This window comes from Pseudophryne corroboree, chromosome 3 (assembly GCF_028390025.1).
Source record: "Pseudophryne corroboree isolate aPseCor3 chromosome 3, aPseCor3.hap2, whole genome shotgun sequence".
NCBI lineage: Eukaryota > Metazoa > Chordata > Amphibia > Anura > Myobatrachidae > Pseudophryne > Pseudophryne corroboree.
In genome coordinates this window covers 607874828-607901187 of record NC_086446.1, presented here as the reverse complement: position 1 = coordinate 607901187, position 26360 = coordinate 607874828, and the positions used below count along the sequence as shown (strand labels likewise).

Below are 26360 nucleotides of genomic sequence, written 5' to 3'. Positions count from 1 at the left end.
GAAGTTCTTGTCCCGGCGAATCTGTAATAGCAAATTTAGTTAAATTAGAATTGCTTATCGCCATGAACTGCAGCGATAAGGAATCCTTATTTTCATGAGCTGTCCACATGTAATAATAAATATAGCCCAAAGGGCTAATTTAGTCTTTGTTAGTCAGATCTCAATGCATACAGGTGGATCCTCTGATACCTTTAATGCCTGTAAAAAATCCCCAGTCAGTTGGACAGGCTGGGCATCTTGTGTAAATAGGCGTCTCCTGCAGCTTCTCTGATCCGCTGCTGAATCCGAAGACGCAGCATCGGATGATCGGCGCAACTACTGGACATCTGAGTAACCCCCAGGTTAATCAGGGTATCTGATTAATTCATGCAGCCAGGGCCAGTGAACCTATGTCCAAGGATGGAGTCACTGGCTACGGCATGCACAGAAAACGGGGCTGACATTGCCCTGCTTTCTAGAGTGGTGCACCTCCACGCCCCCCATACGGCCACAGATTGTCACTCACCTGACGGCTGCAGCCATGCGTGTCCGTCATCGCTATTCCTGATCTACAAATGCACAGTAGGGCTTCTGTCCATATGCAGATTTTTTTTAGAAAACAGAGAAGAGCAAAAAAAAATAGCTCCAGTGAATCAGCCCTTATGCTTTTATATCAGTTTTACAGGAGATTGATAACTTTTATTAATGCCGCAAGGTTTTAAATGAAAGTACCATTAGCTTTGAACGTGCTGGACATAATCCTAACTGAAAATAAAGTTTTCACTGTAACAGGAATTACATAAGGAAAATGATATACAAGAAAAACATTCATATTGTCAGAATATATTGAAAACCAGTATTCCATCATACCTGTACAGCTGGGGGCAGGATCTCTTTAGTGATGCTGAGGATAATCCCAGTTTATTCTGATTCCTATTTTTTGTCTTCTTAAGAAGATCCCTGACTCGTCCCCATGGGTGGAGATCAAACTGAAGATAACAAATAGAAGTTAGTTCATAATGTAAGTCCAGTGACATCCAAGATCTACAATCACTGTGAGCCAATAGAACACATAATACAGTTATACAGAATGCTGCAATTATTGGTGAACGGATAATACCATAGTCACCAGGTATATAGCAATGGATACTACAATAAGATCAGAACTCATATTACACTAAAAGAAAATCTTACCAAGTGTTATTCTTTTGATAAAACCTTTTAGGATCATAGCTGTTAATCATTTTGAAACATTTTCAGAAATGTATTGTGTACTGAAAGTAATAACATTTTTTTTTTTATCATTGAGCAATATTCAATATTTATTTAAATTACTCACTACAGCATTTGTCCATTGCTAACAGGCTGTTCCAGCCAAAGATCTCATGTTGAGTTGAAAAGCAAATACTGCAAGGTTTATGCAAGTTGTGACAATAATGGAAGAATGTCAAAAATCGCAAAAGGAAAAGAATAAATATCTGTATTTTCTAGAAAGCCTGGTTGACAGTCCCTGTACTTATGAGTTATCGTCACCACACTTCTTAGAGGATAAATAGTGTTACGCCTGATTTTTATGCTGGTGCTAGTATACCTTTATTGTTTCTGTGTGTAAATGAGAGATTGCTGTGAGGCCAGTAGTATCTGTGACCAACAGAGGGTGGTTACTTGTCCTTGAGTAACCTAGATGGGCTTATTTCGCCACTCTTGGGGATTCCCTCTCACCATGGACGTTTAACAGAGGAGGGGCCCGTGTGCAGACTCTGGGCCGTCCTCCTCCTCTCTACTCACATACGCAGGTCTATGGAAACATGGCACCCTTGTTCTGGCAACTAATTGCTACTTCGCATGCGCGGTAGCCATTTTGCTGGTGATCTTTGCTGCAACTGCAGTGCCAACATGGAACACAGGAAAGGTAAGTAATTAAACATGGGTGCAATGTGTGCAGTGTGGGTCCTATTGGACCCAGGGGCCTGTATACACTGCACACACTGTACCCATTATAGATAAGCCAATGCCTCTCACCAGAAGCTCTCTGGAGCAGGGTCTTCTTCCCTTGTGTGCTTTGTCTCATATAACAGATCTTGTATAGTAGATCCTATTTCTTCTCATCCCTATAGTAGTAACTCACTGCTGTCATCTCTTTAATAGCCTGTCCATTCTTGTCCTATAGACTCACTGTTCTCTTCCACTGTGTGAGATACTGTACTTCACGCTGGTGATGGAGATTTGGTGCTCTCAGCCCTTGTGAATGAGACTCATTGCTCTTAGCCCTGTACACGGAAACAAAGTGCTCTCAACTCTTGTAATGGAATCTCAATGCTCTTAGCCGAATCCGTTGGGATGGAGACTAACTGTTTTCAGCTATGTTGATGGAAACTATACGCTGTCAGATCTTCTGATGGAGACTCACTATTCTCAACCATTGTGATGGAAACTCACAGTTCTCTTCAAACTTTGTAATGGAGACTCATATCTCTCAGCACTTTTATGGAACTCAGTGAACTCAGATTTTGTGATGGAGACACTGCTCTCAGTCCTCGTGATGGAGACTATGCTCTCAGTCCTCGTGATGGAGACTATGCTCTCAGTCCTTGTGATGGAGACTATGCTCTCAGTCCTTGTGATGGAGACTATGCTCTCAGTCCTTGTGATGGAGGCTATGCCCTCAGTCTTTGTGAGGCTCTGCTTTCAGTCCTTGTGATGGAGACGGTGCTATCAACTGTTGTGATAAAGAATTACAGCTCTCAGTCCTTGTGATGTAGACTCCCTGCTCTCAGTCCTTGTGATGTAGACTCCCTGCTCTCAGTCCTTGTGATGTAGACTCCCTGCTCTCAGTCCTTGTGATGGAAACTCACTGCTCCCAGCACTAGTGTTGGAGACTCACAGCCCAGCCCTGGTAATGGTGATCCACAGCCTCGGCCGTGGTAATGGAGACTCACTTTTGTGTAAGTCCTGGTGATGGAGACTCACTGCTGTCAGCCCTGTTTATAGAAACTCACTATTCTCAGCCCCTAAAATAAAACACACTGCTCTCAGCCCTAGGGATGGAGACACACTACGTTCTTTTAATTGATCCACTCATACAATCTTGTAATAATGGCTTGTGACTTACATCCATGGAATAGAGACTCACTATTACCATCCTTGTCCTATAGATTTGCTGCTGTCATTCCTGTAACAGATTTACCATTTTCATGCATGTAAAGGACTATTCCTATCTTGTAATACAGTCTTATTCCTCCCATCCATTGTGTTAGAGACTCGCTACTGTGTTAGAGACTCACTGCTCTCCCACCTATAATAGACTAATTGTTCCCATCCTTATCCTTGGTGCAAAATTCAGTTTGCCTCTCTGCACATCAAGGATTGCTCCTCTAAAAATGCTCCTTTTCCAACCTGTTATCTTGTTTCAATAATCTCTCTCTGCAAAAGAAATTGTCACTTTGCTCCAGTGGTGTAAAAAGGGGCTTCCAAGTGGGACTCATGCCCTGGGCACCATGGCAGACAAGGAAGAGGTAGGCGCAGCCGGATGGCGCATTGTACTACCAGATGCCGACAGTGTCATCCCGCTGGGTATTTGTTTTAAGTTACTGCACTTGCCACTTATAGCTTCCACCTCCCATTGCTCTGGATCACCAAGTGGTGAATGCCCATGGGTATGGAAAGAAGCCATCGGGCCCATAGCAGCAGGGACTTTCAAAGGAGGCGGGGGGTAGCTGAACTAATGTCATTGTGTGGGAGGATGGCAGGAGTCTGCAATGCATAGAGACTACAGTGTCAGTCTCAGCATAGTGAGCGGTGCCAGAGCAGGGCTTCATGGTCATCTGAGGAGGAGGACGAAAAGGTGGAAGAAGAGGATTGGGCAGTGAATCATGATGGCAGAACTCATGAGCAGTAGGATGACATAGCACTGAGCCAGAGAAGCAGGTAGGCCTGGTCACCAAGTTCTTGCAAAGCCCGGATGTGTTTATCAGTTCGACTGTATCTGAGTGGAGATCGAGAAGAACTACATGCCGGTGAGTGCAACTTAAAGTGTGTGTGTGTGTGCGTGGGGGGGGGGGTGAGGTTTCTCTCCCTCCCTCACTCTCTTTCACTTTCCCAGCTGTTTCTGCCTCCCAGGTGTCTCTCCCTCCCTCACAGGTGTTTCCCCCTCTCCCTTTCTCCCTCCCTCCCTTTCCAGGTCTCTCTCTCTCTCTCTTCCAGATCTCTGTCTCTCCCCCTCCCAGGTTTCTCTCTTTCTCTTCCTCCCAGGTCTCTCTCCCTCTCTCTCTGCCCCTTGTCTCTCTCTCTGCCCCTGGTCTCTCTCGCTCTGTCCCTGGTCTCTCTTTTCACAGGTACTAACCAAAAAAGTGAAACAACGCCCCTTTTCCTGCACCACATGCGCTTCCGGCACATGCAGGGATATGTTTTCCTTTTTTTTTTTATTGGAAAGGGGGGGGGGATGAGAGATCGGTGCCATTCTTCACCTTGCCCTGGGCACCAAAGACCCTAGTTATGCCTCTGCTTTGCACCAATCCATAACACTAGGTTCACTATTTTGGCTACTAGCAAGGAACTGTAAACATCACTCTCCGGGGGCTATTCAATTAGCCCCGATAATCCAGTGTAAGACGTGCTTTATCAGGGATTTTGTTTCACCTGCCTCAGCCAGGCAAAGCAAAACTCCTGAAAACAGACCTGCGCTGTTTCTATCGAAAACAGACAAGTTTCACTGAATCTGTGTGTTTTCGGGTGAAAAGGATTTTTTTGGGGGGTGACCTAATTGGATAAGCCAAAAAAAAAAAATGTGGGGAAAAATCGGGAAAAACTACTGTTTTTTTACACCTGATGCTTATTTGCCGGTAATTTAATTACCCCCCTCAACCTTTTAATAGAGACTCATTCTAGTCATAATTGAGAAACACTGGTCTGTGTTGAAAACCATTTATTTGATACACAAACATAGATAATCACCTACTTGAACACCTACAGAACAATCCTAATGTAATAATTGAACATTGTCTGGTGACTGTCTAGGTACTGTCTTTCATATTTCCAACCAGGAAAACAAGCAATTATTCCTACTTTTCAGTATGCACTTTGCAATCTCCATACATTCTCAGACAATCTCATTGAACATAACAGTAAAGACCTGTATAAGTGACTCAGTAGTCAGTCTTATTTGATCTGTAGTACCATCTATTAGTTATTCATTATTAGTTAATATATGAGTGTAATGCAGACCTTTATTCTGAAGGCTTAAACTCTAAGCTGTCCTGAGCCCAAACACAAAATGTACACTGCATACACATGTCAATCCCAGAAATCTATTAAACCCATTTGGAAAAAGTTGCTTCAAAGTCTGTTTATCCAGCTGTGTGTTGTCTTATGTACATACAATTCCTATTCCAGATGACATTTTGTGGTGAAATTGTTATTACATAGTTTATCCTGTTATTGTGTGGAATCTCAGTATGTCTAAAAACATACAGGTTGTCCAACATCAAAAATCTGATTGCAAAAATATGGGTTATATGCAAAATATATAATCACTTATGAAATCTGAAACCTGAACAGATAATTCATTGACAATTTCTGAGCTGATGAGTGATGATACATACAGTACATTATTTTAGCTTTAGGCTTTTCCCTGTTATTAATACTCTGGGATGGTTGAGACAGAATGAGATGGGACCCTTATAATGTTATTCTCCATGTCCATAACACCGTTATATAGACTCTAGAGCATGGATGTGAATCCACCAGTTCCAGATGGGGTAGACCACATGTTTTCAAACTCTGTCCTTAAGACCCCACACAGTTCATATTTTCCAGGTCTCCTGTGGATTTTTAACCTGGGCCGGATTAAGCCTTTGGGGGGGCCCGGGTCACTTAAAACAGGTGGGCCCGGGAAGGAAGGGGAGGGGGAGTGTATATTAGATTGTGCATACCTCCCAACGTGACTCATTCCAGGAGGGAAGTCCAGGTGGATAGCATTTTGTACCTTCTGGAATGGAACATGTTGGGAGGTATGTATTGTGCATGGGTAGTGTTTATAGTGCCACCTAATTGAAAGACAAGTATTTTATAAAGTTTTCTTGCAGTGGAACAAAGACAACTTAACCTTAAAATACACATAAAAAATAAAATATCTAATTTATCCTGTCACATGCAAGAATAGCAGCAGCCTCTGTACTACTTACACACTGGGACAGGTCTCAGGAGGACACTGTGTGTGTCTCACTGTGTGTGTCTCTCTCTCTAGACGTGAATGCTCTCAAGATAACAGGTTACACAGGACCCAGACACTCAGGCAGGGAGGAGAAGAAGCTGGGATCCCTGGTCACTTACAGCTATCTCTCTCCCCCCTCCCTTTCCCCCTCTATCTCTCCTCTGGTCGGGTAGCTCATGCACCTGATATGCCTGTTGCCTGTGTCTCTGCCTGCACTGCATATAGGGGGTGATTATGACTTGATCGTAGCAAAACAGACATGTGGGGGGGGAAGGCGCCCATCAGTGGGCTTTTGCGTGCTGGCCGGAAGCTACTCATCGCTGCCTGGGTTGCAACGGCTACGTGTGATGTCAGGCAGCCGCTGTGGCCCACCCCCTCGCACGGTCCGGCCACGCCTGCGTTGGCCGGACCACGCCCACAAAATGGCGGGCAAATACCGCCGTGCCGCCCAGTGACCGCCTCTGCCTGTCAATCAGGCAGAGGCAAATCGCTAGGCAACGACAGCTCTGACCTGATCGCTGCGCTGCAAAGAACTGCAGCGAGCGATCAGGTCAGAATGACCCCCATAGTACGCTCACATTCTGCCTGCCTGGTTCTGCTGCTTCACAAGAAGGAGAGCTAGTGATGTCCGTGTGCTCCAGCTTGGGGGGGGCCCTGAGAGAGGGGGGCCCGAGGTACAGGATGCCCTGTCCCCTGCCCCCCCCCCCCCTCATCCCTTAATCTGGCTATGTGTTTAACTGTAATAGTTGGTGACACACAGTGCAACTGACAGGTGACCTGGAGAACCTGAACTATGTGGAGTCCTGAAGACCAAGTTGGAGAACCACTGGGGTAGACAGTGAACGTGGAACAGAGGGTTAGGATGAGAGACGGCTGGGTATGATGAAGAAGTGGGTCTTGAGAGCCAATTTGAAGTTTTGTAGATAGGTGGAGAGTCTGATAGGGAGAGGTAGAGAGCAGCCGTGCAAAATCTTGGAGCTAGGAGTGGGTGGAGGTAATCAGTAGGCATGAGAAGCGGCATGCATTTGTGGAGCAAAGAGGGCAGGCGGGAGGGTAAAGGGAGATAAGGTCAGAGATGTAAATGGAGGAGGAATGGGTGAGGGCTTTGTCAGTGTGAGAAGCTTGAATTGGATTCGGAAGGGAAGCCAGTGAAGGTCTTGCAGAGAGGGGTGGTGGACGTAGCACGATTGGAGAGGAAGATGAGTTGGGAAAACGCAGTATTATCAGTATGATTTTGAGTTGGACACAGTGGAGCAATTTTTTTTATCTTCTGCGTATGCGTCTAAGTCACACTGCCCATGTCCATATACTGAGCACACAGAGTAGGAGTTGTGATTCAGATGCATGGGTGACATTGGCTCAGCCTATAGGGCATGTGGCAGTTTCAATGGTGCGCCAGATTGTGCGTCACAAGATGCAAAAAATTGTATTTTACCATATACAGACGCTGAATATGAGCAACTCAGTTCTTGCACATTTGGGCGCATGAATGTACACCAAGGAAGGGCTTTGTAGTAAATACAATTGCAGACATGCGACTGGCAATAGATGCAGAAACTGACGCAACTACATATGACTCAGAATCTATATGTGCTGGTAAACATTTCATGATAACAACACCAACACAACTAGTATATATGGCAAATTTTATAATGAAACCTTTACAAACCTTTTTCATATCTTGTTCGGATTGTGCAAAGGTATCGCTGTAGCTCCTGTCCCACGCTTGCTTACTTTCTTTGTCTTCATATTTTAATTTACTGAAGGTTTTCCTTAGCCCCAATATGGAAGGACTTCTCCAGCCCTCTGTCTGTGCAGGATTCCCTGGAGCAAGAAACATGATGGCGATGACAATATTGTGACTGACAAGTGGTGGTTATTCACTAATGACTCTAGAACACGATGGAGCTTTCCTGTCAATCAATCTACTTTCAGCAATATTTTGTATTTCAAAATACAAGAATGAATGACTCTTACACCTGCGTGTCTTTACTGTATACCTGTCTTTTTATCATCCGTGATAATATTCATAATTATTTATAGAGAAGCTCAGTACATAACAAGTAAAAATTGTGCCTTTCACTTCACATTCATCAATATACGTACAAAATGACTGTCATCTTCAAGTCACTGACTATTGGCTATTGCAAAAGATGTCTCTGCCTCGCCTGGAGAGTGTTCAGCGGCATAGACTGTTTCTGCTTAGCCTGTCCCACCAGGATGCAATCGATTTGCCGGCTGTCGGTATCCCAGCGGTCAGGACACCAACACCGGAATCCCAACATCTGACAATACCAACAGCTGGAATCCTGGCGTGCACGGACTATTCTCACTCATGGGTGTCCACGACACCCACAGAGTGAGAACAGAACCTCTGGTGGGCGTAGCGAGCCACCAAGCCTGCAGCATGGTGGGCGCAGCTAGCCTGCAAGGAGACTCCTACCGCTCAACCCACTACCGGCATTCTTGCTGGAGGGATGCGGCTGGCGGGAACTTGACAGCCGTATTCCGTCCCACCACTGACATAGATATAAATAGGGCAAAAATTCAGATCTCCTCATTTATATAACAGACCCCTAAGTGTGCTTTTAGTCGTATGCAGCCAACCATATTTTGCAACCTAAAATATCTACTTTGTATTTATATTGTGACATATTGGTTCATTCACAGTAATTATTGTAGCCCTGACAATAGCTCTACTGTATATCACATTTTCCTACAACAAGTGTTCTTTGTATTGTAGTCTGTTCTTGCATACTTAGGTTTATTTTGCCAGAACTTTTGTCACGACACCCATAGAGTGGGAATAGGTCCTGTGACAAGGTCAGCGAGCCACTGAGCCCACATCGTGGCGAGCGCAGCGAGCCTGCAAGAGGACTCTTAGCGCTCACCCCGCTGCCGGCGTTCTGGCGGTCAGGATGCTGCGATATTGACAGCCGACATCCCGTGCGCCAGTAATTCATACCGAACCCTATATACTTGGTGTACTGTAGTGTAATGTGGCAGCTTGGTAGATAAATACTGGATATAACTTAAGCAACTTTTTTTGTTGATAGCACAATAAAGCAAATAAAATAAAATTTCCTACATGTTAATATTGTTCTCTTGAATTTTATCACAATGTGTTAAATCAGAAAAATTGTGATAAGAAACCAACCTTTGTAGCCAAACCTTTCATTGTTAATGCCAATTTCTGGGATCATGGAAAGGTCAGATTGGTTTCCACTTTGTACAAACATACTGTGCGGCCGGTTCCTCCTCACAGGAAAATGCCTTTTAGCCTCCTGGTACGGACTGAGCAAAACATTTGCTGCTCCACAGGAGCAATGCTGTCGAAAGTACTCCTACACCAAGAAGAGAGCTGTTACTTCTCAATCCTTCCAGTCAGTGCAGTGATATCATGCTCACATTGCTGGCATTCCAAAACTAAGCTCTTTCTAATGGAATTCCTGGGTCTTCTAACTTACCATTTTCTTCATACCCTCTTTGGGTAGACAGGCAGTGTGATTGATTATTTGACCATTTTACTTTAACATGCATTTATGACCATCATTGTGAAGTATGTTTGTGTTTTGGGTTATCTAAGTTCTATGTTATCTGCTTTTCACCTCATGCCTGTAGTATAATGAACTCATCATACATTGATTTGAATGTACACACTGACAATATAAGCTCATAGCAGGTTTAGATACTTACGGCGTAACTGATGATCTAAATGATTATTATTAATAATATGTGTAGCGCCAATATACTCTGTAGTGCTTTATAATTGGGAACACCAATAAAGCAAGCCTGGATATTAATATGTAGACAATGCGGTAAGCTGGCCTAATCAAAAGGTTCCATTTTCCTGAGTTTTCTTTAGCAGGCACATGCAGATCTCCTGCACCATGTTTCTAGTGATATCTACGGCACAGATCTCCGTAACATGGAGCTTTCGCCATGCGCCTCATAAAATGTGTGTTGACAATGGAGAGGTAAGTATTGTGAATGGGTGTCAGGTGTTGGCCCCCCTAGACCCAGGAGCCCATGTGCACTGCATATGCCAATGAATATCAACTACCTGCACTGCACATGATATAAACATATATACAGGTACATCGTGTTTTTAGTTATGATCATATATTTTTTTTTTTTAAATGTTCAATAATATTCTGCAGCACTGAACTAATTATATACTGAAGTTTATAAACGTCCTTCCCTGTTTTTTCTTTATTGTTAGGTTGACACATAAAGATGGGTCACATATTATTCATTATGTGATGTCTGGGAACTAAGGCAACAAATAAGGTATAGACAGTGGCACTGAGAATGGAGTGGCTACTAATTACCCAGTATCCTAAGTGCTCCTGGGCTCTCAGTCACAATATTCCTCTTATATACAGACAGTGTCGGACTGGGTCATGAATGGCCCGCCGGGGGGATGCAGCAGTAGAGGCCCATGCTTAGAGGCTTGGCTAACCATTAGAGAGTGCATGGTCTAGGCCTCTTGATAAATATATATATAGTAAATACTGCTAATGCATGCATAATAATGTACCAGGTTAATAACCGGAGTACACTGTAGAAAATACACCATAGTCCTGTGCAGTATAATGTAACATACACATAGGGGTATATTCAATTGAAGTCGGATCCATTCCGACATTCATTTGTCGGAATGGATCCGACCTGGGCTATTCAATGACATCTCAATTCGACTTTTAAAGAAGTCGAATTGAGATGTGGGAGGAAAGACGGGGGAGAGCCGCGGGCAGACGGGGGTGAGCAGCGCTACGGCAGCAGCTATACAGTATAGCCGCTGCTGTAGCGCTGCTCTCCCCCATCTCCCACCCCGTCACTCTGCCTCTCCCCATCCCTGCATCACAGCCACCGCTCACTGCGGAATCCACCCGGCTCCAGCAAGCGAGGTCTCGCTTGCTGGAGCCGAGGGACGCTGCTGTGAGCAGCAGCTGTGACATCCTCCGGAGCTGCTCTCCCTGTCTCCGGCACTGCTCTCCCTGTCTCCGGCGCTGCTCTCCCCATCTCACTTTGACTTATTTTAAAGTCGAATTGAAATGGTCGAAAAGGGGGCCAAAACCTGTCGGTTTTTGGCCCCGTTTTCGATACAAGCATGTGGATCGGCAGCTATTCCACCGATCCACGTGCTTTTCGACAAGTCGAATTCCTTGGGGTTAGATTGAATAGGTCGGAACCCGTTCCGACCTAAAAAAGTTGAAAACTGCCGTCTTTTTTGACATACGGCAGCTTTCGACTTCAATTGAATATACCCCATAATGTATAATCAAGTGCACAGTGTGGAACCTGATCACTAGAGTAGGGGATGGCCCATGCTACAGAAGAGTTACCCACCAACTAAAGTCACTTATACTCATTTGTGCTCATAAGCAAAACTAGTACTGTGCACAAGTATAATGTAAGTATGCACATACATATAAACAGTAGTATTTGGGAATCTGGCTGTCATGGTACTCTTACCTCTTTCATTTGTTTCATGCGATCTTCTTTTTGTAAAGTAAATATTTGTTTTTGTAGTTTAAGATTATGCTCTTGAAGCTGCCCAATTTTTTCTATGAGTTGACATATGTGTTCCAAGTATCCGAGGCCTGATCCGAGTACCTTCGATGCTCCTTGGTTTACCTGCAATTTAAACCAGATAGGAATTTAGCTTCTCAATTTAAAGTTTTATCAATGCAGGGACATACTGTAGTATGTGTATGTGTAGCTGACATTTGTGTGGTGTATGGTGTGATGCTGGGTGACACATGCCAACTTTCCATCCAAGAACTGGAGAAAGTCATGTCCCTAAGGGGGGTACACACGTAGCGATTTTTACTTCATTTCTAAGCAATCTGACTATATTGATTAGAAATTAAGCATACATCGCTCTGTGTGTAGGGTGCCGGCGACAGCGATGTGCAATCCCACGCGTCACTATCGCCGGCTCTAGATTTGGCATGCATGTATGCCAAATCTATTTAGATCGCTCACTTCACTGCTGTGTGAAGTGAGTGTCTCCCCCCCCCCCATCCCCCTCGCTCAGCACACATCGCGCTGTGTGCTGAGCGGGGGGAAAGATGTTTTCTGAGCGTTCCGTGATAGATTGCTCAGCACATATCTCCCCGCAATGAAGCCGCTTGCGGGCTCGCTGCACTCGTCACAGGTTCTATTCCCACTCTATGGGTGTCGTGGACAACCACGAGTGGGTATGGTCCCTATTAGTCTGTATGCCGACTGTTGGGCTCTCAGATGGCCGGGATCCCGAAGTCAATATAGTGACCGGCGGTCTCCTAACTGCCGGTCACGTAACTACATCCCCTAAATAACTAAAGCTTATAAACAGTACATTCAGTTTATACATTTTCCACTGCTATCAATATGACAATTTAATGATAAAAATAATAATCCATTTTTATTATTATTTCCTTTTCAGCTCTGCTACTGCAATTAATGGTCCTAGAGGAAGCATTTGTTATTCCAGGGCTATTAGGAAGCAAAACGATTTTCCTTTTTGTGCAAATTCACACACAACTGAGAATTGCAAGGAGGTGTTTCTGAGTGTTACAAGGAAAGGAAGGGATCACTGCATTTAACCAGATAAAGAGTGTTACAAGGTTACATCAACAAAAGATGTGTAATGATGCATGGCATGGCTGCCCTCATGACAGAATGCTGGGAATAGGCAAGATTTTCCTCTGTGTTGAAGGGTCAAACACACTACTTGTTGTCACCTTTGGCCCGTCTGCTGCTAAGACACTGTAAACCCCTGCCCACGGATGTTCCCTTTGAGTGAGTGAGAATGTATCTGATAAACCAGGATGCAGCTACCTGTCATTGGTATTTTATTATTATTATTATTATTATTATTATTATCATTATTATTAGATATTTTTTATTATTCTAGACAGCATGTGGATTTTTTTTTGAAAGAATATCAGTTATTAATGCATACACCTGCGTACCAGCTAGGAGCAGTGGTGCAGATGGTGGGGGAGGGGTGTGTGTGTGTGTGTGTGGGAGGGGGAGGGGGTTAGATACTAGTTACCTGGGCCTGGGCTTGCTGTAGGGGCCCAGCCCTGGACAACTACAGCGTTGCTGAGGGGGCCACGACCACTGCCCCCTGTGCAGCTGCCGGTGCCCCCCGTGTGGTTGCCAGTGTAGTGAAGCGGCACCAGGAAAGCTCTTCTCCACCTTTTTTATTTTTTTGAAGGGCCATGGCCACGCCTCTCTGAATTTGGTTAGAGTAGACCGGGAATGAGACAGAACACCATTTCACCTATTATTTCCAGTACAGGAACCGCATTCTGTCACTCCGTGAGCTCCCCTGTTGCCAGTGCCACAGATAAGGTAAGGACTAGTTTAGTTATTCTTCGTATTAAGGACTTTTTGCCACAGTGTGACATGAGGGACAGACCTGCTGAATAGGGGGACCTTCGGGACATGGTAGACAGAACTGAGGAGGGCAATGGATGAATGGGTAATATAATGGGCCGATTTACCAATTAATATGTGCAAAGATATTCCCTGAAAACAGCTGTTTCTGAGAGATACTCGCAAATATTAAGTATCCTCCGAATAAGCCATGGAGGGACCACAGCAAATATCTCCATATCGGCTGTTGTCCCTCCATTTCCGACAGCAGCCACAGGCAGGGGCTCATCTAGAGAGGAAGAGGCCCATGCGCAGGCTCCGTCTGGGCCCCTTCCTCTCTAGCTTGCAGCTCTGTAGTTCTGGGCACTAGGGGACCCTTGTGCTGTCCCAGAGTCTAGTTCGCATGTGCAGGTCTCTGGAAAAATGATGTAGCGGCCATTTTCCCAGTGATTTCCTTACTGCGTGTGCGCGAAAAGCCGGAAAAGTGATTTCTGCAACACTGCTGCTGCTGACGCGGGACTTCGGAAGTTATTTATTTAAAACGGGTGCAGGGTGTGCGGTTTGGGCCCCCCTAGACCCAGGAGGCCCGTGTGCACCGCACACACTAAACCCATTATAAATACGCCAGTGCCCATAGGATCTAGATTAAGTGTCAGATTCACCAAGCTTCAGAATGTGAAGCATACCAGAGTTTGGTGCTGGCAGCTACAGCCTTCTGAACCCTCCCAAGCAATGGCCACCACATATGCATGATAAGTACAACACAAATGCCCAGAAGTCCAGCTACAGGAGTGAAGAGACTGCTGATATGGTCACTTCACTCCAAGCTCATCGCGGGGACAGGCTCTTTTCACAGCCCATTACTGCGAATGCATATCGATACATTCGGACAATATTTCATTTCTTATTGCCGTTACTAGAAGAGATGATAAATTACAATTACAGGTGCACAACCCAATAATTGATAAACATTCCTCTATAACAGTACTTATTTGCGCCATCTATAAGTGTTGCTGCTTTCTGGTCTGCAGCTGTTGTCGTCACCTAAACCTGCGCCAATCACTAAGATAAAGAGAAGTTAAATTATGACATGCATGATGTTATCACACTCAGACCTGCTCCTCAAATAACTCCTGGACTACATGGACAGAAGACCAGCCTCCAAGATGTAGGTGATGCCGGGTGATGAGGCAGTCTACTGTAATTTGAGGCATTGGACAGCGGGGGGCTGGGCTCTGGGGATTCCATTTGCAAAGCTATGACCCCCCACCACCACACACACCTCCCACTTGGGCCTCCATTCCAGGAAAGTGGACTGGAGTAAAACAGTGGAGACCCTCAGTAGGAACCTAGCAAGGTAGAGTAGCTATTAACAAAAGTACAGCTCTACCACCTGCACTGGATTTGAAACAGCTTTTTTAAAATTTACCGAATACACATTACTGTAGCTTTTTCCCTCCTGCCAATGTCATCAACTGGACTCATTTTGTGGAAACAGGCCGTGCTCATTTTTTTTTAGACACTTCATCGCCATCTACAAAAGCAGGAAGTGAACTTGTAGCTTTCCCATAACAAACGCACTATTAGGGAAATGCCAAACCAATGACTTTCCGTTCTCTGCATTATGTGTGGACTAGCGAGAAGATCAAATGTTCAACAACAATAAATCCCGGGGCGTACGATGACTGCACAGGAATTAGGGAGATGCCTTACCTAGGCAGAGTTACTTACTGATTCTTTTACACAATACTAGTGTCCTGACTTTCAGTGACTATAAATGTATCCTGGCTTTTGGCAGTTTGCACATTTTATTTTCTTACATAATGAACTCAAAATGCATTTTTTTTCCACAACTTCGCACAAAATTATCTGTGATGTAAAAAAAATAAATGTTAAGTTTTCCTTATATACTTTCATATATAAATTAATGGTTTCTGATGTACACGTAAAGCTGGCATTCCCAACCTCAGTCTTCAAGGCACACTAAGGACTGTTTTCTCTTCTTTCCGCCCCTTTCACACCCGTTCTGTTTCTGCGGATGGTCGTGGTATCATAATTTCAGCTCGCTACCCCCAGGATAGTGAGGTGCCCAGCCCTTTATGCAGCTAAACCTGATTACTATGGGCGCGATATGCGCAATAACTGGGATTACTTTAGAAAGAAAATTGGGCATGATATAGCATTTGAATACCGCCCTAACGGTGCAGGTTTAAGTGATATCCAGACTTTAGCACAGGTAGTTAAATTAAAATAATTGAGGTACTAATAAGTCACCTGTGCTCAAGCATTGATAGCACTACAACCTGGACTGTTAGTGTGCCTTGATGGCCGAGGTTTGGAATGCCTGACCTAGAGTAATCTACAGAGTTAATATAATTAATTGGGTTTATTTAGGCTTACCATATTATCCCTTTAAACAGGGACACTCATAAATTACACAGATTCTGTGGCTGATTAAAACCAGGTGAAATGTAGGTTTGAACAAGTCTAATTCATGAGTGTCCTATTTTAAAGAAATAGTATGGTAAGCCTAATATTGGAGTTCACCTGTATAGCTGGATACACTTTATAAGATTATCTGTCCAATCTTTCTGGTTGGAGCGAAAATCTGGTACTGTATGGTAGCAAGTCCCCCGTTTGCTCCCAAAAGCTGGAATATGGGCTAAAATGGTTGTTCGAATAAATTAATTAAATCAAATGGATTTAACCAATTTGTCTGAATTACCATTTTTGTCTGTTTCCCAGTATTTTGGGAGCAAATGGTCAATAGGCATTTGCTCCCGTACATTACCAGATTTCCCTGCCAACTAGAAAAATTGGACAGATATTCCTGTAGTGTGTATCCACCTTAAGGCACATCAGGTCCCTAATAATGTTCTGAACCTACTGGAATTAGTGGAGGTGTATTTGTTGATCTCTTCTTGGAGACCAGTGCTTTTGCCAGGCTAGAGCTTGGTGAGGCCCTACAGATATTTGTTTTTTAAACTCTTAAGGACCCTACACACTCAGCGATGTATGCAATTTGGACGATGATCGATCTGAATGATGAACGATCTCATCCAAATTGACTTGCATTGAAAAATTACGGTGAACCAACGATGAACGACTGCGGGGCCGCACATCGTTCATCGTTGGTACCTCCACACTAAACTATATGAACGATGTATCGTTCATTTCTGAACGTTATCCTTCATATCGCCCTGCAACATCGCTGAGTGTGTAGGGCGCTTAAAGGCCCATACACACTGTAAGACTTGAAAGATGTGAAAGATAAACAATTTGGAAGAGGAGCAATTTCCCTTGAACTTCCCGGAGTGATATTGAGTGTACACAGTGAGCGTTTTTACAAACAATTTGAATGATGAACGATCTGCTGGAAATCATTTGTGAAGCTGGTTTTTGCACCTTATTTATGATGGCCAGTTCACACATCAGTTCCAGATGTTTCAAATTGGTCAAATTGCTCATATAGGACATCGTTCATTGCGAATAAATATGCCAATATAAGCGATTTCACCAGCAACGCACTGAAGATTGAGCTGCATGCATTGACGACTGACGGCCCGCTTCAAATGAGTGCGGGTGCGCGCATTGTTCATTGTGTACACACTGAATGACTTGAATGGTAGATCGTTGAAAGCCATCGTTAACGCTCAAATCGCAGGAAAAAATCTTCTAGTGTGCGTGCCCCTTTACTTTCAAGGTTCAGGAAAATTCAGCTTTTTCAAACAATCAGCGTAATAGATTTTTCCTTTTTTGATTCATAATAACACATGTAAGTAAACACCATCTGAAGAGAATGTTTGGTTTGAGGGTGTTAGTTAAGAGGTTTATGATTGTTCTCTGTTAAAAAGAATTCCAAAATAAACTGTGGAACACTTGAATAGCAAGAGTCTCATTTTTATTAAATTACATACACGTTTCTTGTTTTATTATCTGTTCTTTAAGAAGCAAATCATACATCCTGCAGATTATTTACTGGAATCAAGATTATTAAACGTCCTCAGGTCACAGGGTCTTCCACTAATTAAATTTACAAGAGCTACTGTATAGTGATTACTGCAATTTAGACTCTGCTGTCCTCTTCTTATCCGAATACTGTTTCTCCTGCTTCTACCAAGTATTACAGCTACTGTAGGTATTAGTTCCAAAAGAAAATCAGATTACATATGCACCATATGAATGTGTAGTGTGTGTGTGTGTGTGTACACATATTCAGAGCCGTAACATGTTAGCCTATTGAAACTCATATAACGTTCAAATTTCCTGACAGACAATGGGAAATAAAATATCACTTTTTAAAACGAGTTCTGTGTTTGATATGTAAATAAGTCTGTGTAATTGTATGTGGTTATATGTCCGCTGTTTATAAAATATTTCTGCATGAGAATATATAATAAAGTCGTGTGTCTCTAACATATCCACTAAAATCATTTTAACATGTCTTCACTTTTTCATTATTTTTTACCTGAATAACATAGTGGTTACCGTTACGATACACAACTACACAGGTCACGGTTGTGTTTCTGCCTCACGCTTGCTCCTACATGCCTGATATCCGCAGGGAAAAAAGCCTTTTATACCATTGTATTGCTGCTGTAATCTCACACTGAGGGCAAACAGCTGGCAGAACAGCTGGACGTTTTCCTTCAGGTCAATAAATAGAAATGTCTTTGAAGTGGCTACAGGGGTTTCAGACTCAGCAACTAGACATGAAAATGAGCTCAGGAATTTGTAGAAAGTTCATTTATTTCTAGGAGTCTGTCTGTTGCAAAAAGTATTATCTGTATAGTTCCATGAGCTGCATTAAATAGCAAAGTGTCCAGTCATTGTACAGTTGCCTTACTGTAATAGGCCCTACACACTACGCGATAACACTGAAAGATATGAACGATCTCGTTCATTAAATGAATGAGATATCGTTCATATCTTTCAGTGTGTATGCACCAATGATGAACGATGTGCGGCCCCGCGCTCATTCGTCGTTGGTGACGGGTTGCTTATACATGCAGGCCAATATTGACAATTTCGTCAATATTAGCAATTGCTATGGGGCCGGGGAGTGAAGAAACTTTACAGTGCACACGTATGGCTCACACTCAGAGATCAGGTTACGCTCTTCTTGGGAACACGCAGATGCCAGACATGGGTGTGGTTCGTTTTATCGACAGTGTCTAGGTCGACCACTATAGGTCGACAGTCACTAGGTCGACATGGATGGAAGGTCGAAAGGTTTCTAGGTCGACATGTGCTAGGTCGACAGGTCTAAAGGTCGACATGAGTTGTTTGTTTTTTTTGTGTCGTTTTCTTCGTAAAGTGACCGGGATCCCAAATTAATGCACCGCGTCCCCTCGCATGGTGCCTTCGCTCCGCTACCGCTTCGCTCGGCACACTTTACCGTTCCAGTCGTAGTCCACGAGGATCGTTAAGTATGAAAAAATCCACAAAAAAAAAAAGTGAAAAACTCATGTCGACCTTTAGACCTGTCGACCTAGCACATGTCGACCTAGAAACCCTGTCGACCTTCCATCCATGTCGACCTAGTGACTGTCGACCTATAGTGGTCGACCTAAACATTGTCGACCTAGACACTGTCGATCTTCAGACCGGATCCCACCAGACATATAGATACACCAGGGTGACTTAGAAAGGGAAGTCTGAGCTATAGAAGGACATCCTGAAAAACTGACTCAAGCTTCATATTGCAAAGTCACAAAATTTGCTGTTTAAGAAATAAAAACTGCCTGTGTGACAATTAGCATGGATTTATGGAGGTAATTCAGAGTTGATCGCAGCAGCAAGTTTGTTAGCAGTTGGGCAAAACCATGGCCCTCATTCCGAGTTGTTCGCTCGCTAGCCGCTTTTCGCAGCAGTGCACACGCTAAGCCGCCGCCCTCTGGGAGTGAATCTTAGCTTAGCAGAATTGCGAACGAAGTATTCACAATATTGCGAAAAGAATTTTCTTTGCAGTTTCTGAGTAGCTCGAGACTTACTCTTCCAGTGCGATCAGTTCAGTCAGTTTCGTTCCTGGTTTGACGTCACAAATACACCCAGCGTTCGGCCAGACACTCCCCCGTTTCTCCAGCCACTCCCGCGTTTTTCCCAGAAACTGCAGCGTTTTTTCACACACACCCATAAAACTGTTAGGGTCTCCTGCCCTGTGCTGCCACGTCGTCATGGCAACCGGGAGACAAGTACTAGCGGAGTAACCTGAGCGCAGCTGATACTCCGGTTCGGGTCTTTTGCTGTGCAGTGGTTATAGGCTCTGTGCACGGCAGGGGATCCGGTGCTGGTTTTTGTGCTCACAGTCTGTGAGGTCTGAGTGGGGCGTGGACAGCACCTGCTTTATAAGGCCTCTTTCCAGGTTAAGCAGATGCTGCTGAATCTTTGTTGGTTAGTCAGTTCCTGAAAGTTAGCCAGTACTGTGTAGCTTTGTATTTGTTTGTTGCTTACTGCAAATAGGCCTGGGGATTTGGTATTACACTCTGCCAATCCAGACCTAGCAGTAAGACTGGAGTCAGTCGTTTAGCTTGCTGGGGTTCTGTTACTACTCTGTGAACTTAGCAAGTTTGCGGCTGTATTCTAAGACTTGCCTGTCTAATCCTGTCTCACTGTGCTAGGTGTCAGGGGTCAGTTTAGTGGCAGTAAACTGAACCTGTGCACTGCAAGTGAGAATTAGGATTGTGGAGACTCTCCTTGTGTCTATCATTCCATCTCTGACCAAGGAGTTTACTGCCACACCCGTTGGTAACCCTTTAGGGTTTTGCTGTTGCCCTTAGCAACAGCATTTCGGGTTCTCTATGTATTAAAACACAACATCTTGCTTTTCCCATCTGAGCATTTCTAATACAAGGGAGACACCCAGTTCCTTAGCCTCTGGGCTTCTCTGTTCACTTTGTGTGTATTTTGTTACCCTATCACCTTCTGTGTACGTTATGTCATATTCCCCAGTCTGTCTGTGAGTCCATTTGTTGTGCATAACAGTTCTGACACCAGTACTTTCCTGCAGGCACTGGTGTACATAACAAAAACGGCCAGTTTCCGCCCAGAAACACCCACTTCCTGTCAATCACACGCCGATCACCAGAACGAAGAAACAACCTCGTAATGCCGTGAGTAAAATACCAAACTTCTTAGCAAATTTACTTGACGCAGCCGCAGTGCGAACATTGCGCATGTGAAGTTAGCGGAAAAACGCACCGATGCGAAGGAAAATAACGAGCTAACAACTCGGAATGAGGGCCCATGTGCACTGCAGGTGTGGCAGATGTAACATTTGCAGGGAGAGTTAGATTTGGGTGGATTATTTTGTTTCTGTGCAGGGTAAATACTGGCTGCTTTATTTTTACACTGCAATTTAGATTTCAGTTTGAACACACCCCACCCAAATCTAACTCTCTCTGCACATGTTATATCTGCCCCCCCCCCCCCTCCCTGCAGTGCACATAGTATTGCCCAACTGCTAACAAATTTGCTGCTACGATCAGGTCTGAATTAGGCCCGTGGTTTTGCCCATCTGCTGACAAATTTGCTGCTGCGATCAACTCTGAATTACCCCCTATGTGTCTAGTACAGTGGTTCCCAAACTTTTTAGAATCACGGCGCCCTAGAGTATAAAAAAAAAATTTCACGGCACCCCTTGCTCAATAGTTTGTTAATGAGAAATTTAGAAAGAAATATGAAATTAAGTAAAATGTGTTTAGGGTTAGTCATGTGGTGAGGGACACGATTTGCTTCTATTTGTCCACATATTGCATGATTGTCAGCACCAGCACTGGTTTTGCTTATTATATTGACCATAAATAATTTGAATTGGTCCTGGACCACTAACCCAGGGCATCACTGCAAGTGTCCGGAGGCATCCCAGGGTGCCACGGCACACAGTCATAGAACTACTGGTCTAGTGACAGTGGCAAACGCAGAATTTCTAGAGAGGGGTTTCCAAATGCAGTCCATAATCTCCCACTCTGTATAACATTGGAGCAAGTGTGGGAGTCTGGGGGAGTGGTAGAAGTACCTAGTACAGACCCACCCTGGACATTAATGTTCACATTGATCTTTTTATACACTGGTTACTGGATGGAATACAGTATTAATATTTAACATTATAGATGGTCTATAGTATAAACTGTATATAAATAAGTGACCAGGAAAAGGAAAAACAAACCATAATAAATACACAAACATAATAGAACCAGTACTGCACTTCTCCCATATCATGATAAGGCTCCTGTCTCTTCTACCTGGTAGCTGGTCTCTGGTCTATTGCACTGACTGAATACTCAGCTACACTCACAGCAAACTTGGTAGATACAGCTGCTACACTGGGCATGCGCAGCAGCTCTGCTCTGTCCCTTAAACTGCATGATGTGACAGCAGCTCTAGTATTTGTACTATATATCATTGCTATTGTCATAATTTAAGCCACTTGGAAAGAGGAGAGGGGTTTCCGGGCAACCAGAAACCCCCCCTGCGTTTGCCTATGAGTGAGTCAGGACTTTCTATGTCTATTATGCAGCTAATTCTCCAAGGCTAAAACATCAGAATTACCTACTCCAACTATCAGTGGCATATCTACGAATAATAGGTGCAGGGTGTGCGATGCTCACAGGCACCTGGGACCAGGGTGGCCCACACAGTACGCCCTGCAACTATGTTCTTTAATACTTACCACTCTGGAGCCCTGCTTTGGCAATGCTGCAAAAATAATAATGGTACAGCAGCCATTTTCCCAGAGATTTGCGCATGCACAGTACAAAAGTGCAGAGCAAGTGGCCACCGTGCCATTTTCCCAGAGACTTGCTCATGCGCACTGGCCTCCAGCGCAGAGTCTACTCACTTGCGCCGCCAGCTAGAGAGGAGGGGGATCGGATGGGCACAGCACATGCCCCCCCTCCCCTCTCCCCTTGTCCTATTATGCCCCTGCAAACTCAACTGGGTCATTTACACAGTGTAGTATATGGGAAACATACAGTAGGTGTTATTATCACTGCAATTGTCTTGTATAAAATAATGTGTGTGCAGTTCTTGTTCTATTACTGCTCAAAATGTCAGCATTTATTTCTGTTGATCATTTACAAACCATAATTTTTATTTTTAACATACTCGTTAGAGTCCACACATCAGTGGCTCATTACGCTTTGAGGTACAGAGCAGAGATTTACAGGTTTACACTTTCTGTGTTTTTAACTGGAATAGCTGGTTATATGGAATTTGAGTTATGGTCTTTTGTATTTTTTCAACTTTACTGAACCAAAAAAAAGAACAAATATTGACATTTTAACAATATAAACTCACTAAAAGCAAAAACCTAAATCGTTTTTTTCCTTGTTGCTATTTTAAATTCTATTTCTGAAAATGTCAGGTGTTTTCCATCTGTAGAAGTGGCATGTTCCCTTACCTAATATACAATGAAACCATGGGACGTGACGCGGTGCCTTAAAATATTTCATTTACTTGTAATGGTCAGACAAAACATTTCTCAAGAACCAACTAAATGATTTCATTTTTCCTAATCACCCACAAATAGAAGCATTAGAACTTGTTTTAATACTGTAAGTAATTTTTCCTGTGTGACGTAAAAATGAAAGAATTCCCCTTAGAAACCACAGAACTACGCAGAACCCCAATTCCTTGAGGAATGTACAAGACATTGTTTACTTGCTGGATTTCTTTTAGTAACATCCTAAATAGTCAGGAATAACGTCTGGTGCTGGGAACAATTTCACAGCATGATTGTCCCCTTCTTGTTTTCAGTTTCCTCTAAGATGGGGTTCAGGATGTGCTGGAAAAACCTAATGTCCTCACCACCTTGCAGGAGGCTAGAATGAAATCATCTGACCACATGATAAATTACATGTACTCTTAACTCTTTTATCTTGTTGAACAATTAAACTATTAAATAAAGTTAAAAAAAAAACACTATAAGTAAAAAGCAGTTATTTACTGTATGCACAAATAGCTTGCAACATTAGGGGAGAGATTCAAATGTTTGAAAAGTCAGTTGGGAGTCTGTTTTTTCCTATCTAATAGACAGGAAAAAACAGACACCCAACTGACTTTTCAAACATTTGATTTCTCCCCTAGGACTGAATCCTCTTATACCCCTTTCACATCGCACAAATAACCCGGTATCGACACGGCATATTGCCGTGTCCAAACGGGTCAGTGTGCGATGTGAAAGCGCCTTTGCCGATTTAGCGGGTCGCCTGACCCGGTAATTCAACCCGGTTAAAAAGAAGAGTTATTACCGGGTTGAATACCGGGTCAGGTGCAGTGTGAATGGGAGCCGTTTTGATGCGACACGGCTCCCATTCACAGCATAGGGAAAGGCGGCGCAGGAGATAAGCTCATCTCCCAGCGCCGCCTCCACCCCCGGCCCTGCTGCTGCTGCGCCCCCCGCTGCTATGGCAACTGACATGGTATATTGCCGGGTCGGAAAGCCAGCAGAGGAGAGCAAATGCCGGATCCCACCCGGTAAGGACACGTTTCTCTTACCGGGTAGGATCCGGCATTTGCGATCTGAAAGCAGCATAACTCTAGTCCCAAATGCAAGGCTGTCTGCAGGAGGGGAATAGCTCCATTACCCGGTGGCGTGCAGTGAGGTCAGTGGCTAGTGAGGCACTGCAGCCATAATGTCCGCCGAATCCTGCCGATGACCCCTACCACCGCCGAGCCAATGCCCGCTACTGCCTCTGAGCCGGTACCCGCTGCCACCGCCAATGGCTTACAAACTTGCCCACCATCAACTGACCCAGCCCTCCGCCACTAATTTCTATCTCAGTCCGATGCCGCCAATGCCCGCTGCCTGCTCATCATACTTGTGATATAGTGTACATTTTTATAGAAAATAAAATAAAATTAGTGTTTGGGACTGGGAAGGAAGTGGGAGGAGGACATGAATGCAATTTTGTTGTCCAGGGCTTCCATTAACTTAATGGAGAAGGGTCTGAATGGGTTAAAAAAAATGCGTGGGGTCCCCCCTCCTTATTATAACCAGCCTCGGGCTCTTTGAGCCAGTCCTGGTTGTTTAAATACTGGGGGAAAAATTGGACAGGGGTTCCCCGTATTTAGACAACCAGCACCGGGCTCTTAGTCCGGTCCTGGTTCCAAAAATACGGGGGACAAAAGATGTAGGGGTCCCCCGTATTTTTAAAACCAGCACCGGGCTCCACTAGCCAGAGAGATAATGCCACAGCCGGGGGACACTTTTATATTGTTCCCTGCGGCCGTGGCATTACCCCCCACAACTAGTCACCTCTGGCCGGGGTACCCTGGAGGAGTGAGGACCCCTTAAATCAAGGGGTCCCCCCCTCCAGGCACCCAAGGGCCAGGGGTGAAGCCCGTGGCTGTCCCCAGCACCCCCGGGCGGTGGGTGCCGGGCTGATAGCCATGTGTGTAAAAAAAGAATATTGTTTTTTGTTGTGGAACTACAAGGCCCAGCAAGCCTCCCCCGCTTGCTGGTACTTGGAGAACCTCAAATACCAGCAGGCGGGGAAATAACAGGCTCGCTGGTACCTGTAGTTCTACAACAACAAAAAATACCCAAATAAAAACACAACTCACACACCGTGACAGTAAAATTTTATTAAAACACACTTACGCACTCACACATACTTACCTACATCCCACGCCGGTCACGTCCACTTGTCCAGTAGAATCCAATAAGGTACCTGTAAAAATTAGAGAGATTACTTACCTACATCCCACGCCGATCACGTCCACTTGTCCAGTAGAATCCAAAGGGGTACCTGTAAAAATGAACATTATACTTACATATGATCCACAGGAGGGGGAAAGGAGAGAGAGAGAGAGAGAGAAGACACGGAACTAACCTGCTGCTGCTGCTGGAGCCGGCGGAGGAGGACAGCCGCACAAGCCACCGCTGCTGCCTGTCAGATGATCGGGAGCCGGGAGGACGGGGGGGAGAGCTGCACACTCCGCAGGACCGCCGCCGCCGCTGGTAAGGTGAGCGGGAGCCGGAGTACGGGAGGGGGGGGGGGAGGGAAGCCACAGACACACTGCCCACCGCTACTCCCGGCTATCATTAACGCCGGGACCCACCGCCTCCAGCGCCGCATGTGGGTGTTTGGACAAGCGGATCCAGCCCTGGATCCGCTGTCCAATCACGGGTGCCTCGCTGACATGGGGGTGGTGTCCCTGTCAGCGAGGCACTTGGAACAGTGCCGCTTTCCCTAAGTTTTTTCATGGGCTTTTACAGCACAGTGCTAGGCTCCGCCCCCCGCACTGTCCCGTTCCCATTATCCACGGGAGGCACCTGCTGTCAGTGCCTCCCAAACTGCTTTAAAGCAGTAAAATGATTAGGATTCAATAAAGAAGATACTTATGACACAGAATATGTGTCATAAGTATCTTCTTTTTATTAATTACAGGGGAGGCACTGCCTCCCCTGCCTCCCCTGACTGCACGTCCCTGCCATTACCCTGGGAAACCATTTAAAGGCATAGAGCTGTTACAGCTACCTCTAAGGAGCTGTGATATTGATTACAAGTTACATTTACAGTAATATTACACAAGTTTTTAAGAATACACTTTGTTCTGTACAAATCCAACAAGGTATTTATTTATTTATTAACAATTACATAAATAGTTCCAGCTTATACCACTGCATTGTACAATTGGGAACAAAATAAAACAAAACTGGGATATACCAGACACAGAGGTAAGAGGGCCCTGCTCACAAGCTTACAATTTATAGGCATATTGGATAATGCAGAATTAGGAGTGCACAACTCACGTACACTTTCTTTTTCACCACAAAGGCCTTGGGCTGCATTGA

The 26360-nt window shown here is 44.5% G+C and overlaps 1 protein-coding gene across 2 annotated transcripts in view; it reads right to left on the bottom strand.

Moving 5' to 3' along the window:
• Positions 1–26360, bottom strand: part of LOC135056420 (uncharacterized) — a 243261-nt gene that overhangs the window by 8675 nt on the left and 208226 nt on the right. For both annotated transcript variants that reach the window (XM_063961561.1, XM_063961563.1), the window contains 4 exons: positions 11669–11830; positions 9348–9534; positions 7860–8014; positions 850–968 (listed from right to left, as the gene is read on the bottom strand). In XM_063961561.1, coding sequence (XP_063817631.1) covers positions 850–968; positions 7860–8014; positions 9348–9534; positions 11669–11830 — 623 coding nt within the window. The remainder of the gene's footprint in view (positions 1–849; positions 969–7859; positions 8015–9347; positions 9535–11668; positions 11831–26360) is intronic.